General features: G+C 37.8%; 2 protein-coding genes across 5 annotated transcripts in view; one reads left to right on the forward strand and one right to left on the reverse strand.

Moving 5' to 3' along the window:
• Positions 1–1,180: 1,180 nt before the first annotated feature.
• Positions 1,181–5,870, forward strand: si:dkey-12l12.1 (uncharacterized). Of its 2 annotated transcripts, none has more exons than XM_060900893.1 (5): positions 1,181–1,340; positions 3,165–3,275; positions 3,351–3,461; positions 4,130–4,192; positions 4,910–5,870. In XM_060900893.1, exons 1-5 carry the CDS (start codon positions 1,224–1,226, stop codon positions 4,973–4,975), a joined length of 468 nt encoding a protein of 155 aa, XP_060756876.1. In that variant the 5' UTR covers positions 1,181–1,223; the 3' UTR covers positions 4,976–5,870. The 2 variants fall into 2 exon arrangements, with proteins under 2 accessions (XP_060756876.1, XP_060756877.1); XM_060900894.1 differs by lacking the exon at positions 4,910–5,870 and adding an exon at positions 4,370–4,902.
• A 2,152-nt stretch (positions 5,871–8,022) lies between these two features.
• The window catches only part of acad11 (acyl-CoA dehydrogenase family, member 11), a 90,943-nt gene continuing 85,439 nt past the window's right edge, over positions 8,023–13,526 (reverse strand). For 2 of the 3 annotated variants that reach the window (XM_060900061.1, XM_060900060.1), the window contains one exon: positions 8,023–10,004. In XM_060900061.1, coding sequence (XP_060756044.1) covers positions 9,890–10,004 — 115 coding nt within the window. In that variant the 3' untranslated portion in view covers positions 8,023–9,889. The remainder of the gene's footprint in view (positions 10,005–13,526) is intronic. The other variant, XR_009650726.1, reaches the window with a different exon arrangement.

Here is a 13,526-nt window from a genome sequence, read left to right on the forward strand (position 1 = left end):
CTGCCAACCATTCCAGCTTAAGGTACTGACAGATTTGGTCAGTGTGAATCATCAATCCTGCCAACTATGAATGACAATATTTTCTCATTATTCAATAATTACTTCTCAAATACAAAAATGCTGTGCTGGGACACATTTAAGTAAAGGTGAGGTGTCTGTTCAGTCTTGCAACGTCTGCAGTTTTTATGAGCCTGAAGCCAGGGTAGGAAATGCTGAGTGGGCCTGTTTAGATTAATGGTTTTAGATAAGTGCAAGACCCACTCTTACCGTATGAGTGATGAAACGTCTTCTTAAATTCATCAGTAGTGCAGCTCAAACCGTGTTCACCAATCCCCTTTGGGTTGAGAATCGACGAGACAGTGAGTCTTTGTAACATAGTTCAACTCTAAGTGAAATGAAAAAGACTGTGAGAGTAAGAAAAAGTGAGACATGCAGACATTACTCTGATGTTTCTGAGACTAAGGCAGAAAGTTTGTGCAGCTGCTACGTACTTCTGTGATCTGGCATCAGGAATAAAACATACATTCAGCACTAAACGTGAGTGCATGGCATCTGCCATCCAACGTGCCAGCTATGAAGGACAAATAAACTCTGTCGTCTGTGTTTTATTCCTGACTCCAAATGTCACAGCTACAGGAACCTTTGCAATGTGTCTGTCTGGGTAATTATTTGGAAACTCATCTTCCTACGCACCCTCAAATAATAGCACAGTCCACTTCAAAGAAAACACTGCAAAGTCCCCACAAGCCTGGAATGTAACTATTATGTGGCGAGAGCATGCAGCTGGTGAGAAGCACTCCTCCAAACCCCTACAAATCTTTCTGCCAGCCTTTTACATTCTGTGGGGAGGATATGAATATACCAGCTGTAATCACTGTTTTGCTTTCAACCAAAATCCTGTTTGACTTGGCCAGTTTCTTCAATTTTTGTCTGCATCAGAAAATAAAAAGAATCTCTGACATTCTGGGCATGTCTTTACGCTATATGTTCTGTAAGGGATACCTGAAGTCAGTGTCATGTGCGTGTACAGTATATGTGCGTGTCTGAGATTGTGCGTGTGTGTGTGGTTGTGTGCGTGCATGTGTGTGTGTTTTGCATTGCCTCTCCTCCTCGGCGCCCATCTGGTGTCCATTAAAGCTGGGAGTATAAAATGCAGAAAGAAAACTGCTGGGCTGACAGTCTTCCATACTCATTCTCTCTTACAAACCCATACTCCTGCAGCAATGAACACAGTATTGTGGGTTTTCCTGCTATGTATGCAGGGCTACTTGCTAACACATGCTTTAGACTGTGCAGACGGGGGCACGGATTGTGACAGTGGCCAGGTCGAAAGGGCAAAGGTAAGGGCTTTTTATACATTGAGATTGCACACTCGTCTACACCTTAACTGTGGATGTTATAAATATTCATAACATGGTTCCTTGTCATTCTGTATTCTATAATCTTTATTACTAGACTAGTATAACTCCAAAATATGGTAAAAACAACGTATATTCTGATTCTTATCGCATGTAGGTCGCAGTAAGTAGAAAATAGAGTTAAAATAAAAAGCTACCGCTACAGTGGGATGAAGGTTTAAAATTCTTACAGTTCATATAACCAGTGGGAAAACAGTAAACCGAATATTTTAGCTGTGAAAAGGTGTACTTGGAAATGTACACCTAGAACAATTTATCTAAATAGAAATACCTTACAAATGCAGTTGAACCATGAAATGGTCCGATATGGTAAGCAGTTATGCATACCATAAAGTAATAATAATAATAATAATAATTCTTAGGAATCTCATATGATGCAGCTTTGGCATTTAATATTTGTAGAATATTCCCACATATTGAGGATAGAATATCACAGACATGGAATGCAAATATAAAATTCATCAAAATGTTCCGTGTACTGTCGGTTTCTACAAGGAGACATCAAAACCTATAAAAGAGAATGTTTGAAATGCACTGGCAGTATTGCTTTTTTCATGTGAAAGCCAATAAAGTTTAAACTGACCACAACTATTTCTTTCCGGCAAAAGTGCATCACAGTGGTCAAGGCGGGGCTTGTGGTCAGAACAGAGCAGAACATAAAAAAGCTTGAGGTATCAGGAAAACATTTAAAGATTAAAAGTAGTAGTGATGACAAAGATGGAGCTGAGGGGGTCTCTCATGTCTCTGTCCTGTGGTGTCGGAGGCTCTAGCAGCCTAGGTGACCAAAAAACCATGAATAGAACAGAATGGTGCCAAGTTTCCTTGGCTTTTCCATGAGTCAGTGGTCTGTTAAAGTTTCCACTCAGCATAATGTCATGGTCCACCCACCATGTCTGTTTTTTTTTTTTTTTTAGAACTTTGAGACAGGGTAAGATACAGTAGAACCCTTAAATGAAAAAACAAAACAAAAAAACCCTCTGATATCTGAACATACTTTGTTCGGGTAAATGTTGTATCTATTGTTTGATACTGTATCTGTTAGAAGGCCTGGCATATATTTGTACGATAATCACTAAAGTGCAACATTTCTTGGTGTTTAATCTGATCAAGATGGATTTATTACGTTTCATTTAATAGCTGCTTCTATCCAGCTTTATTCTAACTAAAGACTATGTGGCTCTCAAGATGGGGATATAATAGTGTGTGTGTTTTAAAATCTTTGTTCACGTCAGTTTAATGATGGTAATAAAACATCATGATGGTATTAAATTTACTGGGGATGGGGGGGGTGTAGGAGAAGGGTATTCAGAAGAAAGACACTTGAAGAATGTTAAATTTAAAAAAAAAATGTCTATTTGATTTAGATATGCTATTTAAACAGAGTTTTAACGAATTTCTTACAACCATAATAATAGATTCAATACACTGAGTAACCGACCTTGACGCCAACATGACTTTTAGCACATTTAGATCTACACCTAATGATTTATGGTACATTTAACAAAACTAACTCTACCGTTATTTGATTTGAGTGGATGATTACAGTATATAATAACTACTTTGCCATAATTACTCCAAATCAAGATAAAACTTTTGGTATATTAACCATGCGCTTTGGTCAAACTGTGTGACGATGATGAGATATAATTCTACCTTTCTAACTAAAGAGTTTACATTACTTGCGTGTTTTTAATGAGCAAAAGCTAAAAGTAACCAAGAGATCAAAATAACCTGTATCTATTTCAGTCAAGGTTTTTGAAGCACCCAAACTCCAACCATGAGAGAGGAGCTCGCCAGAGCCAAGCCAACCTACCAGGAGCCTTTACAGCCAAGGGTTTCCCCAACACTCTAATTCAGGTGTGTGTTTATATTTGGGTGTGCACCTGAAATAAAAAAGATGGCCCTTTATTATATTGTGTTTTATTGTTCCAGGCTGACAGATCAAGGCGTCATCTGAACAGCAATAAGAAGAGACCAGTGCCTCCGAGGTCACGAGTGGGCAGTTACTCGCTGCTCAGTCACAACCCTATGAGTCCTCTGCCAGTATGTATCCATGGCAATGACCCCAGTTATGATCCTTCTACCCTAACCATTAATTAATCACTAGATACCATATTCTCATCAAGAGAGCTGTGACGAAACTTAAATGTAATGCAATTGGATCCAATTGCAGGTGTTTTCCCCCTCAAATCTACCTAGTCAGAGGCACCAGAAAATCCAAACACTGGCCTTTCATCGTAACATGAGCAGAAATCCCAAACACAGTGACAGAAAATATGAGATGCATCCGAAAATGTTCAGTTTAAGGGCTCTGGCTGAAACTTGGTGATAACATAAGCATGAGATCAAGCTTTATATAACAAGATAATCACAACTGGAAGTGGAAAACGTGTGCACAAGAAATAATTCGCATTCGGCTGAGGGTGCCCTCTGTTGGTTCGGATGGTGTTTCTCAGATCTGGATTTATCATTGTCCTCCAGAGATAGAGCTGATGTGTTATGTGGGAGCATAAATGTCTTCCTGGAAACAGGAAATAAGCATCTTTTGCTATGGCAAACAAATGAGGTTGTGCAGCATAATTTTATTTTATTTTTTTATTTCAGTTTAATGAGTTTAATTAAAAAAAAAAAACACCAAGCATATCATTTACAGCATGACAAATATAAAAGTTTCGACTTGGCAAATGTAATTTTGGATATTTCTGTTACAGGTAGTGAGAGCTCGAAGGCATGCTGGAGCTGCTGCTGCTGATCCGGCCATGCCTTCTAGAATGGTAGAAGCAACACTGTATACATCACACACACAAATACAGGGTGTTTAAAAAAAATTTGATATCATTTCACAATCTAATAACTTTGCCAATTCTCGTTTAATTAACCTTAAATTAACAGCATGTGTGGAAACAGGTCAAAAATTTTATGTTTAATGTTTTTTGTTTTTATCTTTTTAGGTATAGAAATGCCATTCACTGGAAACGAAAAGGTGTTTTGTGTGTTAGAGTGCCGTGTCTCAGGCGACGCGTACAGTATATTGAAAATTTGTGAAATGGTTCATGGAATCCACATACCTTTGATATTTCAAATTTTGAGGAATAAATCTTATACTGTTCAACATTAAGCCTGTTCAGTTTCATTTGCCTAGACTATGTAGTTTCTGGGATATTTACATCTCAAATAATGTCAAATTTTTTTGAAAACACCCTGTATATTCTATTATAGTCCACAATACTTAAGAGACCAATCGTGAACTTAAATGGTGGTGTAAAAGAGTCTGTTTAATTCTAGACCTCGACATATGGGCACAAACATAACTCTTGCAAAAACCTAACTCTCGGAGAGAGAGAGAGAGAGAGAGAGAGAGAGAGAGAGAGAGCACAACAGCATGTGCTTGAATAACTTGGTTTTAACAGGAAGCTCAGAGTTGCACGTACACACACACAGTGGAGAAACAGAAATGACTACACAAGTGAACTTGAATATTCCTGTTTTAGACAGCGAAGCAGAGGCCCAGGAGAAGTACGACCAAGAAGAACACAAAAGCCGCAGTCGACTCATGAGACAGAACATTTATCGGGATAAAGTCAAAACAATGCAAGGACAAATACAGAGATGCATATGGTTTGTTCATCTATATTTAGTCCATCTGAGTGTTCATTTATGTGCTGTCATTTAAGGTGTTTCCTGAAGGGTTTTTTTTTTTTTTTAATGTTTCAAGGTAATTAAAAACAGTGGAGATATTATTTAAAACTTGTTTTTTGCTTATTATTACAGGGACTCCTGTCATTGTCCCCAATCTGGCGTTCATAAAGTTTAGTGTAGGCGAATTTTTAAGGTTTTGTCCAGGGCTAAAGTCTGATTTGGACTACTTAACTATAATCTTGAATGTATTATTTGTGTAAATTGTTTGGAAAATGCCAGCAATCAACTGATAAAGTGATAAAATACAAGAAAACACAAACATTTGAACAGAAAAAAGAAAGCATTTATAAGACACTGGAAGAGATCAAGTACTCATTTACTCTTTTACAGTGCATAAGCTTTGTTTTGCTGTTGTTGTTGTTTTGTTTTCAGAATCTGGCTGCATGATATACGAATTATATTTCCTGTACAACATGTTCCATTTGTAGATCAAGCAATCGGAATAAGTGCTGCTCAAACCTCTACAATGCCAGGCTGTGGCAATCAAATACCCAGCTTCAAATATTTATAGTCTTGTATTTTAAAGAAAGTTTTTCTTTACTCAATTATATAAAAGTTTATGTATTAAAAAAAAAAAAGATTCTTTGTTTTTCTAATATAGTAAATTATGCAGGTCTATATAGAGCACTTTTCAAGAATATTTTCTGATCTGGTGTCAGTTTGTGATTAAGGTCACTGCTGATGAAGCATTCATTATATCAAACTTTAAACAGTAAGAGATGAGAATATCTTGTATTAAAGTTGTCAATCATTTGTTGTTTAGTTGTGTTATTTTTATATTTGTGTTATTTTATAGTTGCGTTAAATTTGTAATCCAAAGAGACACACGAGAGAGACGAGCCAGAGAGAGAGAGACGAGTGAGAACAAAAATAGCCTGAATATACATTTCCATTCATATTTTCTATGAAAATGAAGTTTATTTTTTATTTTAATAATTTAGTATTATTTCGACTGAACTCAAGAGAAAGGAAGTGGGGGAGGGGGGATGTTTTTTGCCAAATCACACATCATAAATAAGGAAAGAGCTACTCGGACTTGAAATGGTTCTTCAGCTACACATGGCATCATTTACCTCTTAATCCAAATGACCTCAGTAAAATTTAGGCACAAAAATGCACTGTCCCATGGTCTCTCTCTCTCCCTCTCACACACACACAGTAAATAAAACTTGCAGTTTTGTGGAAAAAAGACCAAATATCCCCACAAGGTAAAAAATGTTAGATATAGTTATTCTTAATGGAGCATGCTCACCAAGACTAAAAAAAAAGGAAGAAAAAAGAAACATAAGTACACAAACAAAACAAAACCTGAAACCAGTCCGTTCACATATTTACTCCAGTTAAAAAATCTTTTTGCCAAGATAATCTAATACTCTGAATTTTATATCTAATTCTAGATTAATTGATTTTTGTGAATCAGTCAACTGATGAGTATTACAGTATGCTGCTGTATTTGAACAACACTATACCTGTACCTTTTACTAAGCCTTATTATTATCATCATCATCATGTGGGTGGTACAGTGGTGTAGTGGTTAGCACCGTTGCCTCACAGCAAGAAGGTCCTGGGTTCGAGCCCAGCGGCCAACAAGGGCCTTTCTGTGTGGAGTTTGCATGTTCTCCCCATGAGTTTCCCCCAAAGGCATGCAGGTTAGGCTAATTGGTGGCTCTAAATTGACCATAGATGTGAGTGTGAATGGGTTTCTATGTGTCAGCCCTGCGATGACCTGGTGACTTGTCCAGGGTGTACCCCGCCTCTTGCCCATAGTCAGCTAGGATAGGCTCCAGCTCGCCTGCGACCCTGCTCAGGATAAGCGGCTGCAGATAATGGATGATTATAATTATTATTAAATAAAAGCTGCAATTCTGAACAAGAGCAGTTTTTCTCATGGGGATCTGTGTGATGTCCCACAAAGTAAAAACTGACACACATTCCTACCACTATGAGAACGATACTCTCATTTTTTTGGGTAATGCCACAAAAACAGAGGTGTGTTACTTCTGCCTACACTGTAAAAAATGTCCGTAGAATTAACAGTGAATTTATGTAAAATCATGACATAAAAAACTGTAAATACAAAAACAATGAAGCAGTGTGTAATTTACATCAATATACTGTAAAACTCCTCACCAAATACCACTGTTAATTTAACAGTAAGAATATGTTGAATTGATCATTTTTTTTGTAGAATTTACAAATTGTTGTAGTTTAAACACAGACAAACTGTAATACTAAAACAGAATGTGATAGTAAAAATTACATCATTGTCCTGTTAAAAAAATGTCAGTAGAGGCTCTCCGGCACATTTCGTAAAACTCTAAATCAAATAAAATATCTGTCTAGTAGATCATTGCTTGTAACCATCATTTTACATTGAATCCCGGTGAAATGTTCATGCAATCATTGTTTATTGTACAATGAATATCCGTAAAATTAAGTTATGTATTGATTATTGTACATTGAATACCTTTAAAAATTACATTTAGCTATCATTAATTGTACATGGAATCCCAGTGAAATGTACAAGTTATTCTGTAATGTTGTTTACATTTCACTGTATTTTTAACAGGATTATTCTGGCAACCACAGCTGCCAGTATTTTTCCGTAAAAACAACGGATTTTTTTTTTTTTACAGTGTACGGTGAAATGATGTGTATTCCCTGTATTTTACATTATTGTGCCTCTGCTGTCTAAACAAAGCAATTACAGCTCGGAAAACCTAAGAGATTACGCAGCCCAATAATAAATGTGATTCACTTTTTCATTTAATATCAATTTGAATCGTCATAAATTTGTATCGAGATTTATCACTGAATGATATCTCGTTACATGCCTATTCAGCAATCTTTCTCCAGAATCAATGACTCTCCCTTTCAAGAGAGCCTTATATTCAAAAACAATTCAGCCAGTCACTCTTATTTTATTCACACAGTTTTTATGAGACATCAGTGATCTGAAAAGAATCGGTGACATTTATTTCTATAAGTACATCACATTTACACAGTTATAAAATCTACAAGAATTTCCACCAACTCTGCTATAACAGAATAATCAGTGAGAGATTGCATACCAATGAAGGTTTAGTATAACAAGATTTAATATTGCCATACTGTATTAATATTGTAATATTGAAATATTGGCTTTTCATTAAGCTCATCTAGTATTTGTAAATGTGAATTTACAAATGTTGCATTGGTTTGAATTTATTTTCATATTATGTAGAATATTGTCAAGGTGATTTTCATTTAAAGATTGATTTGACATTAAATACTTAAATGTTGCTTAATGATTTGCTATTTTTTTTGTTGCTATGCTGTATTGAAAGGTCAAAGGATTTGAAAAATGCATGTCATTAAAACAACAAGAGTGCTCTGAGAGCACAATATACCCCGCTGGCAACTATTGCACAAGTCTGGTAAAATGCGACTGAATTGAACGAAATTGCAATATGCGTATTACCGACATATAACAAAGAATCCTGTCCAGTTTTGTGAAATTCCTCCAAAAATTGTGAGAGGAGTTGATTTCAGAAGGTGAGGACTCTTCCTGGGACGGACGGACGGACATCGCCATGACATAATCCCCCTTCGGGCCTTTCGGCCAGCGGGGGATAAAAATTGTGAGGGAAGTTGATTTCAGAAAGAAAGCACACCTTGATTAAATTGCCAAAGTACAAGTTTGTTAATAATCAAGGGCATAACTCTGGTAAAATTTGCCCAAATTAAACGAAATTTCAATATGCGTATAAATGTCATATAACAAAGCCTTTTGCCAAGTTTGGTGAAATTCCTCCACAAATTGTGAGAGGAGTTGATTTCAGAAGAACGTACACCCTCATGAAATTGTCAAAGTACAAGTTATTTAATCAAGGGTCAAAACTCTGGTCAAATTTTCACAAACGAAATTAAATTGCAATATGCGTATTACCGTCATATAACAAGGACTTTTGCCAAGCTTTGAGAAATTCGTCCAAAAATTGTGAGAGGAGTTGATGTCAGAAGGCAAGCACACCTTCATGAAATTGTGAAAGTACAAGGTTGTTAATCGAGGGCCACAACTCTGGTAAAGTGCGACCGGATTGAACAAAATGCGTATTACCGATAATAACAATTCCTTTTGCCAAGCTTCATGAAATTCCTTCAACAGTTGTGAGAGGCGTTGATTTCAGAAGGAAAAACTCATGAAATTGTCAAATTATAATTTTGTTAATCAAGGACTGTAACTCTGGTAAAATGTGACCGAATTTAACGAAATTACAATATGCGTATGACCGACATATAACAAAGAATCCTGCCAAGTTTCGTGAAATTCCTCCAAACTCTGTGAGAGGAGTTAATTTCAGAAGGTGAGCGCCCTTCCTGGGATGGACAGACAGACAGACAGACGGACGGAAATCGCCACGACATAATCCCCCCTTCGGACCTTTCGGCCAGCGGGGGATAAAAATGGGAGATACCAAATACTAAGAAATGCTGAAATTCGTGTAAATATTTCAAAGATTCTACTTTTCACTCGAGTTGTTGTCAATAATATAATTTGCAATGAAAATTGTTTTATTAAATTCTTCTGCAGACTAGAACCATTATCACTAGTTTTCTCAGAATTTTTGACCCCACTTTATCTAAATCATCATGATAATGCTTTTTTCCAATAAAAATAAAATCAGTTATAGTAGTAAAGAATTATAAAGTTTGTGCTGAGTAATATAATTTGACTAAAATGAATCAAGTTTTCATAACTGATTAAAAAAACATTTTCAGTCGTGGTTAGTTTAGAGTTTAGCAGCTGTTTGTCTGAACTGGTCCCGGAGCTCCATGAGGGCAATCGAAGACAGATGAACCTCGTCAGGACCATCAGCTAGACGCAGAGTTCGTGCATATGTATACCTACACACAAATACATACCCTTAGTGTACAATTTACACATTCGAATTATAGATGACAACACACCATTTACCTTGTGCATTATAATATGGAGAATGTTGAAAAATAACTGCATCAAATAAACATGCAGCACGGGTCTCATTTATTCAGCTGGACAGGAAGGGATTAATTTGTAATTCATTTCATGGGATTGTTTTCACAAGAAATATGGTATTCATGAAAATCCCATAACTGCAGAAAAACGTTCATATTCTACTCATGCTCCTGTGTGTATATTTATGCATAATAACACTAACTAATGCAAACCTTGATTGATCAGCTTCATATCATTTGCATGAATATATTACATACAGTCATAAATATTACATGCAGTAATATTTCATTTAAATTGGTTCTATTTGGGGTGCTCCGGTTTCCCCCACAGTCCAAAGACATGCAGGTTAGGTTAACTGGTGACTCTAAATTGACCGTAGGTGTGAATGTGAGTGTGAATGGTTGTCTGTGTCTATGTGTCAGCCCTGTGATGACCTGGCGACTTGTCCAGGGTGTACCCCGCCTTTCGCCCGTAGTCAGCTGGGATAGGCTCCAGCTTGCCTGCGACCCTGTAGAACAGGATAAAGCGGCTAGAGATAATGAGATGAGATGGTTCTATTTGCCACAACATCCACTTTTAATGTTGCGCAACACTTCCAGAACGTTGGCCAAGACACTTTTAACAACTTTGAAATCGCAGTTTCTCGGTATGCTATGCTCAGTTTCCATAATCACCGAAGTACAGGATAGATTTTTTTTCTCCATTTGTCATCACCTCAGTTACTTCACACCTAATTCAACTTTTCAGGAATTTGTTTCTTAATTCTGACTTTCTCAGGAGCTGTTAGACTGCTAAATATGTTTGTTGGCATAGAAATGAGTCACATTTTATGGGCGTCACTTCATGTAAATGACGTGCATCAGGAACATGCTTTGCACTTTACTGGTAATCAACATACACACACAAGTATGAAGAAAATCATCCGTCCATTATCCATAACCGCTTATCCTGTGCAGAGTCACGGGCAAGCTGGAGCCTATCCCAGCTTGCCCGCAACCCTGCACAGGATAAGCGGTTATGGATAATGGATGGATGATTTTCTTCGTTGGCTATCCTATGACTGTTTTTCAAAAAACAATAATTTCTCAGGTTCAACATTGGTATGTTTTCTTTCTACTATTTTTAATGAAATATAGGGTTTCCATCCATCCATTATCTGTAGCCGCTTATCCTGTGGAGGGTCACGGGCAAGCTGGAGCCTATCCCAGCTGACTATGGGTGAGAGGCAGGGTACACCCTGGACAAGTCGCCAGGTCATCGCAGGGCTGACACATAGAGACAAACAACCATTCACACTCAATTTAGAGCCACCAGTTAGCCTAACCTCCATGTCTTTGGACTGTGGGGGAAACTGGAGCACCTGGAAGGGAGAACATGCAAACTCCACACAGAAAGGCCCCCATTGGCCGCGAACCCAGAACCTTCTTGCTGTGAGGCGACAATGCTAACCACTACACCACCGTGCCGCCCTGAAGAAAAACTGCATTTCTGAAACTTTTATAAAACTGCTGGAAATATTTAGTTCGGTTTGGCTTACACAAACATTTACACACAACTTTACTAAAACCTTGATAAAAGAGGCCCAATTGTTGAAATTTTCCACTCAATCAATCTACAAACCTAACTTTTCCCCAACAAAATTATTTCATAGGGACTTATTTTGAAATAAAACTTAACATCAGTAGCAAAATTATGGACATCATGTTACGCTATGGGGGGCCTTTAGCTGTGATCTGGCTTCGTTTTCCTCCACCTGGCCCAAGGAAAGTGTCACTGCAAATGAATGCAATGTTTTTTTCTGATGGACTTTAACCTACACTATGATCCTATAATGAAACATTCTGATGGGAGGGGGCGTCGTGGCTCAGGTGGATAAGGCGCCATACCATAAATCCGGGGACCCGGGTTCGATTCCGGCCCGAGGTCATTTCCCGATCCCTCCCCGTCTCTCCCTCCCACTCATTTCCTGTCTCTACACTGTCCTATCCAATAAAAAGGTGCAAAAAGCCCAAAAAAATATCTTTAAAAAAAAAAACCATTCTGATGGGAGTGGTCTCTTCCAGGATGACCATATCTCCATTCACAGGGTATGAGGGCTTGGATACAAGTACATGCTTGTTACTTTGATTAACAAGAAGTCAGAGAGCAAATGAGGAACACAGACAAAATGGCAAGTTCACATTTTTACAGTATTAGGTGTACAGTTATTAGCTCGATCAATCACTTTTGAGAGCAGCAAAAAAGTAATGTGGGAATGTTCAACTGTGGCAAAATTTGGAAGAGGCACTGATATTGCTGACTCTCATGTAAATCAAGTCAAGTTATTTGTATAGCTTAGACATTGTCGTAAAGCAGCTTCACAAAAAAATAAAAAGAGTTTAAAGATATGAACTAATAAATTTATCCCTCATAAATGTATTTATCCCATGTAAATAAATGTGTTACTTTAACAAGTTTATTTTGGATGTATAATAGATTTGTATGGAATACAGTGCAGTTTATTCTTCACTTCCTTGCGTGAAAAACAAATATATGAGTGTGCACATTTATAGTGCAACAACTTGATTTCATTAAACAATATGGCCAAAAGTATGTGGGCATCTGACCATCACACCCACATGCCCTTGTTGATTGAATATCCAATTCCAAAACCATGGGCATTAATATGGAGGACAAACCCCCCCCCCATAGGTGGTGGAATGAACTTCCCCAAGATGTACAAAAAAGTTGGGATGTTGTATAAAATGTATATAAAAATTAAGAATGTACTGATTTGCAAATCATGGAAACCCTATCGGGTCGCATGGTGGTGTAGTGGTTAGCACTATCGCCTCACAGCAAGAAGGTTCTGGGTTTGAGCCCAGTGGTTAAGGGGGGGGGGGGGGGGGGGGGGGGGGGGGGCTTTCTGTGTGGAGTTTGCATGTTCTCCCCATGTCCGCGTGGGTTTCCTCCGGTTTCCCCCACAGTCCGAAGGCATACAGGTTAGGCTAACTGGTGGCTATGAATTGACCATAGGTGTGAATGTGAGTGATTGCTTGTTTCTGTGTGTCGGCCCTGTGATGACCTGGTGACTTGTCCAGGGTGTACCCCGCCTTTCGCCTGTAGTCAGCTGGGATAGGCTCCAGCTTGCCCGCGACCCTGTAGAACAGGATAAAGTGGCTAGAGATAATGGACGGATGGATGGATGGATGGATGGATGGATGGATGGATGGATGGAGACCCTATATTTCACTGAAAATAGTAGAAAGAAAACACACCAATGTTGAACCTGAGAAATGATTATTGTTTTTTGAAAAACACAAGCTTACATTTTGCATTAAATGCATTTTGAATGCGTTCAAAAAAGTTAGGACAGGAGAAAAAAAGACTGAAAAACTTATGGAACACCTCACAAATAATTTGGTTAATTGGCAACAGGTCAGTAACATGAC

This window comes from Neoarius graeffei, chromosome 19, assembly GCF_027579695.1.
Source record: "Neoarius graeffei isolate fNeoGra1 chromosome 19, fNeoGra1.pri, whole genome shotgun sequence".
NCBI lineage: Eukaryota > Metazoa > Chordata > Actinopteri > Siluriformes > Ariidae > Neoarius > Neoarius graeffei.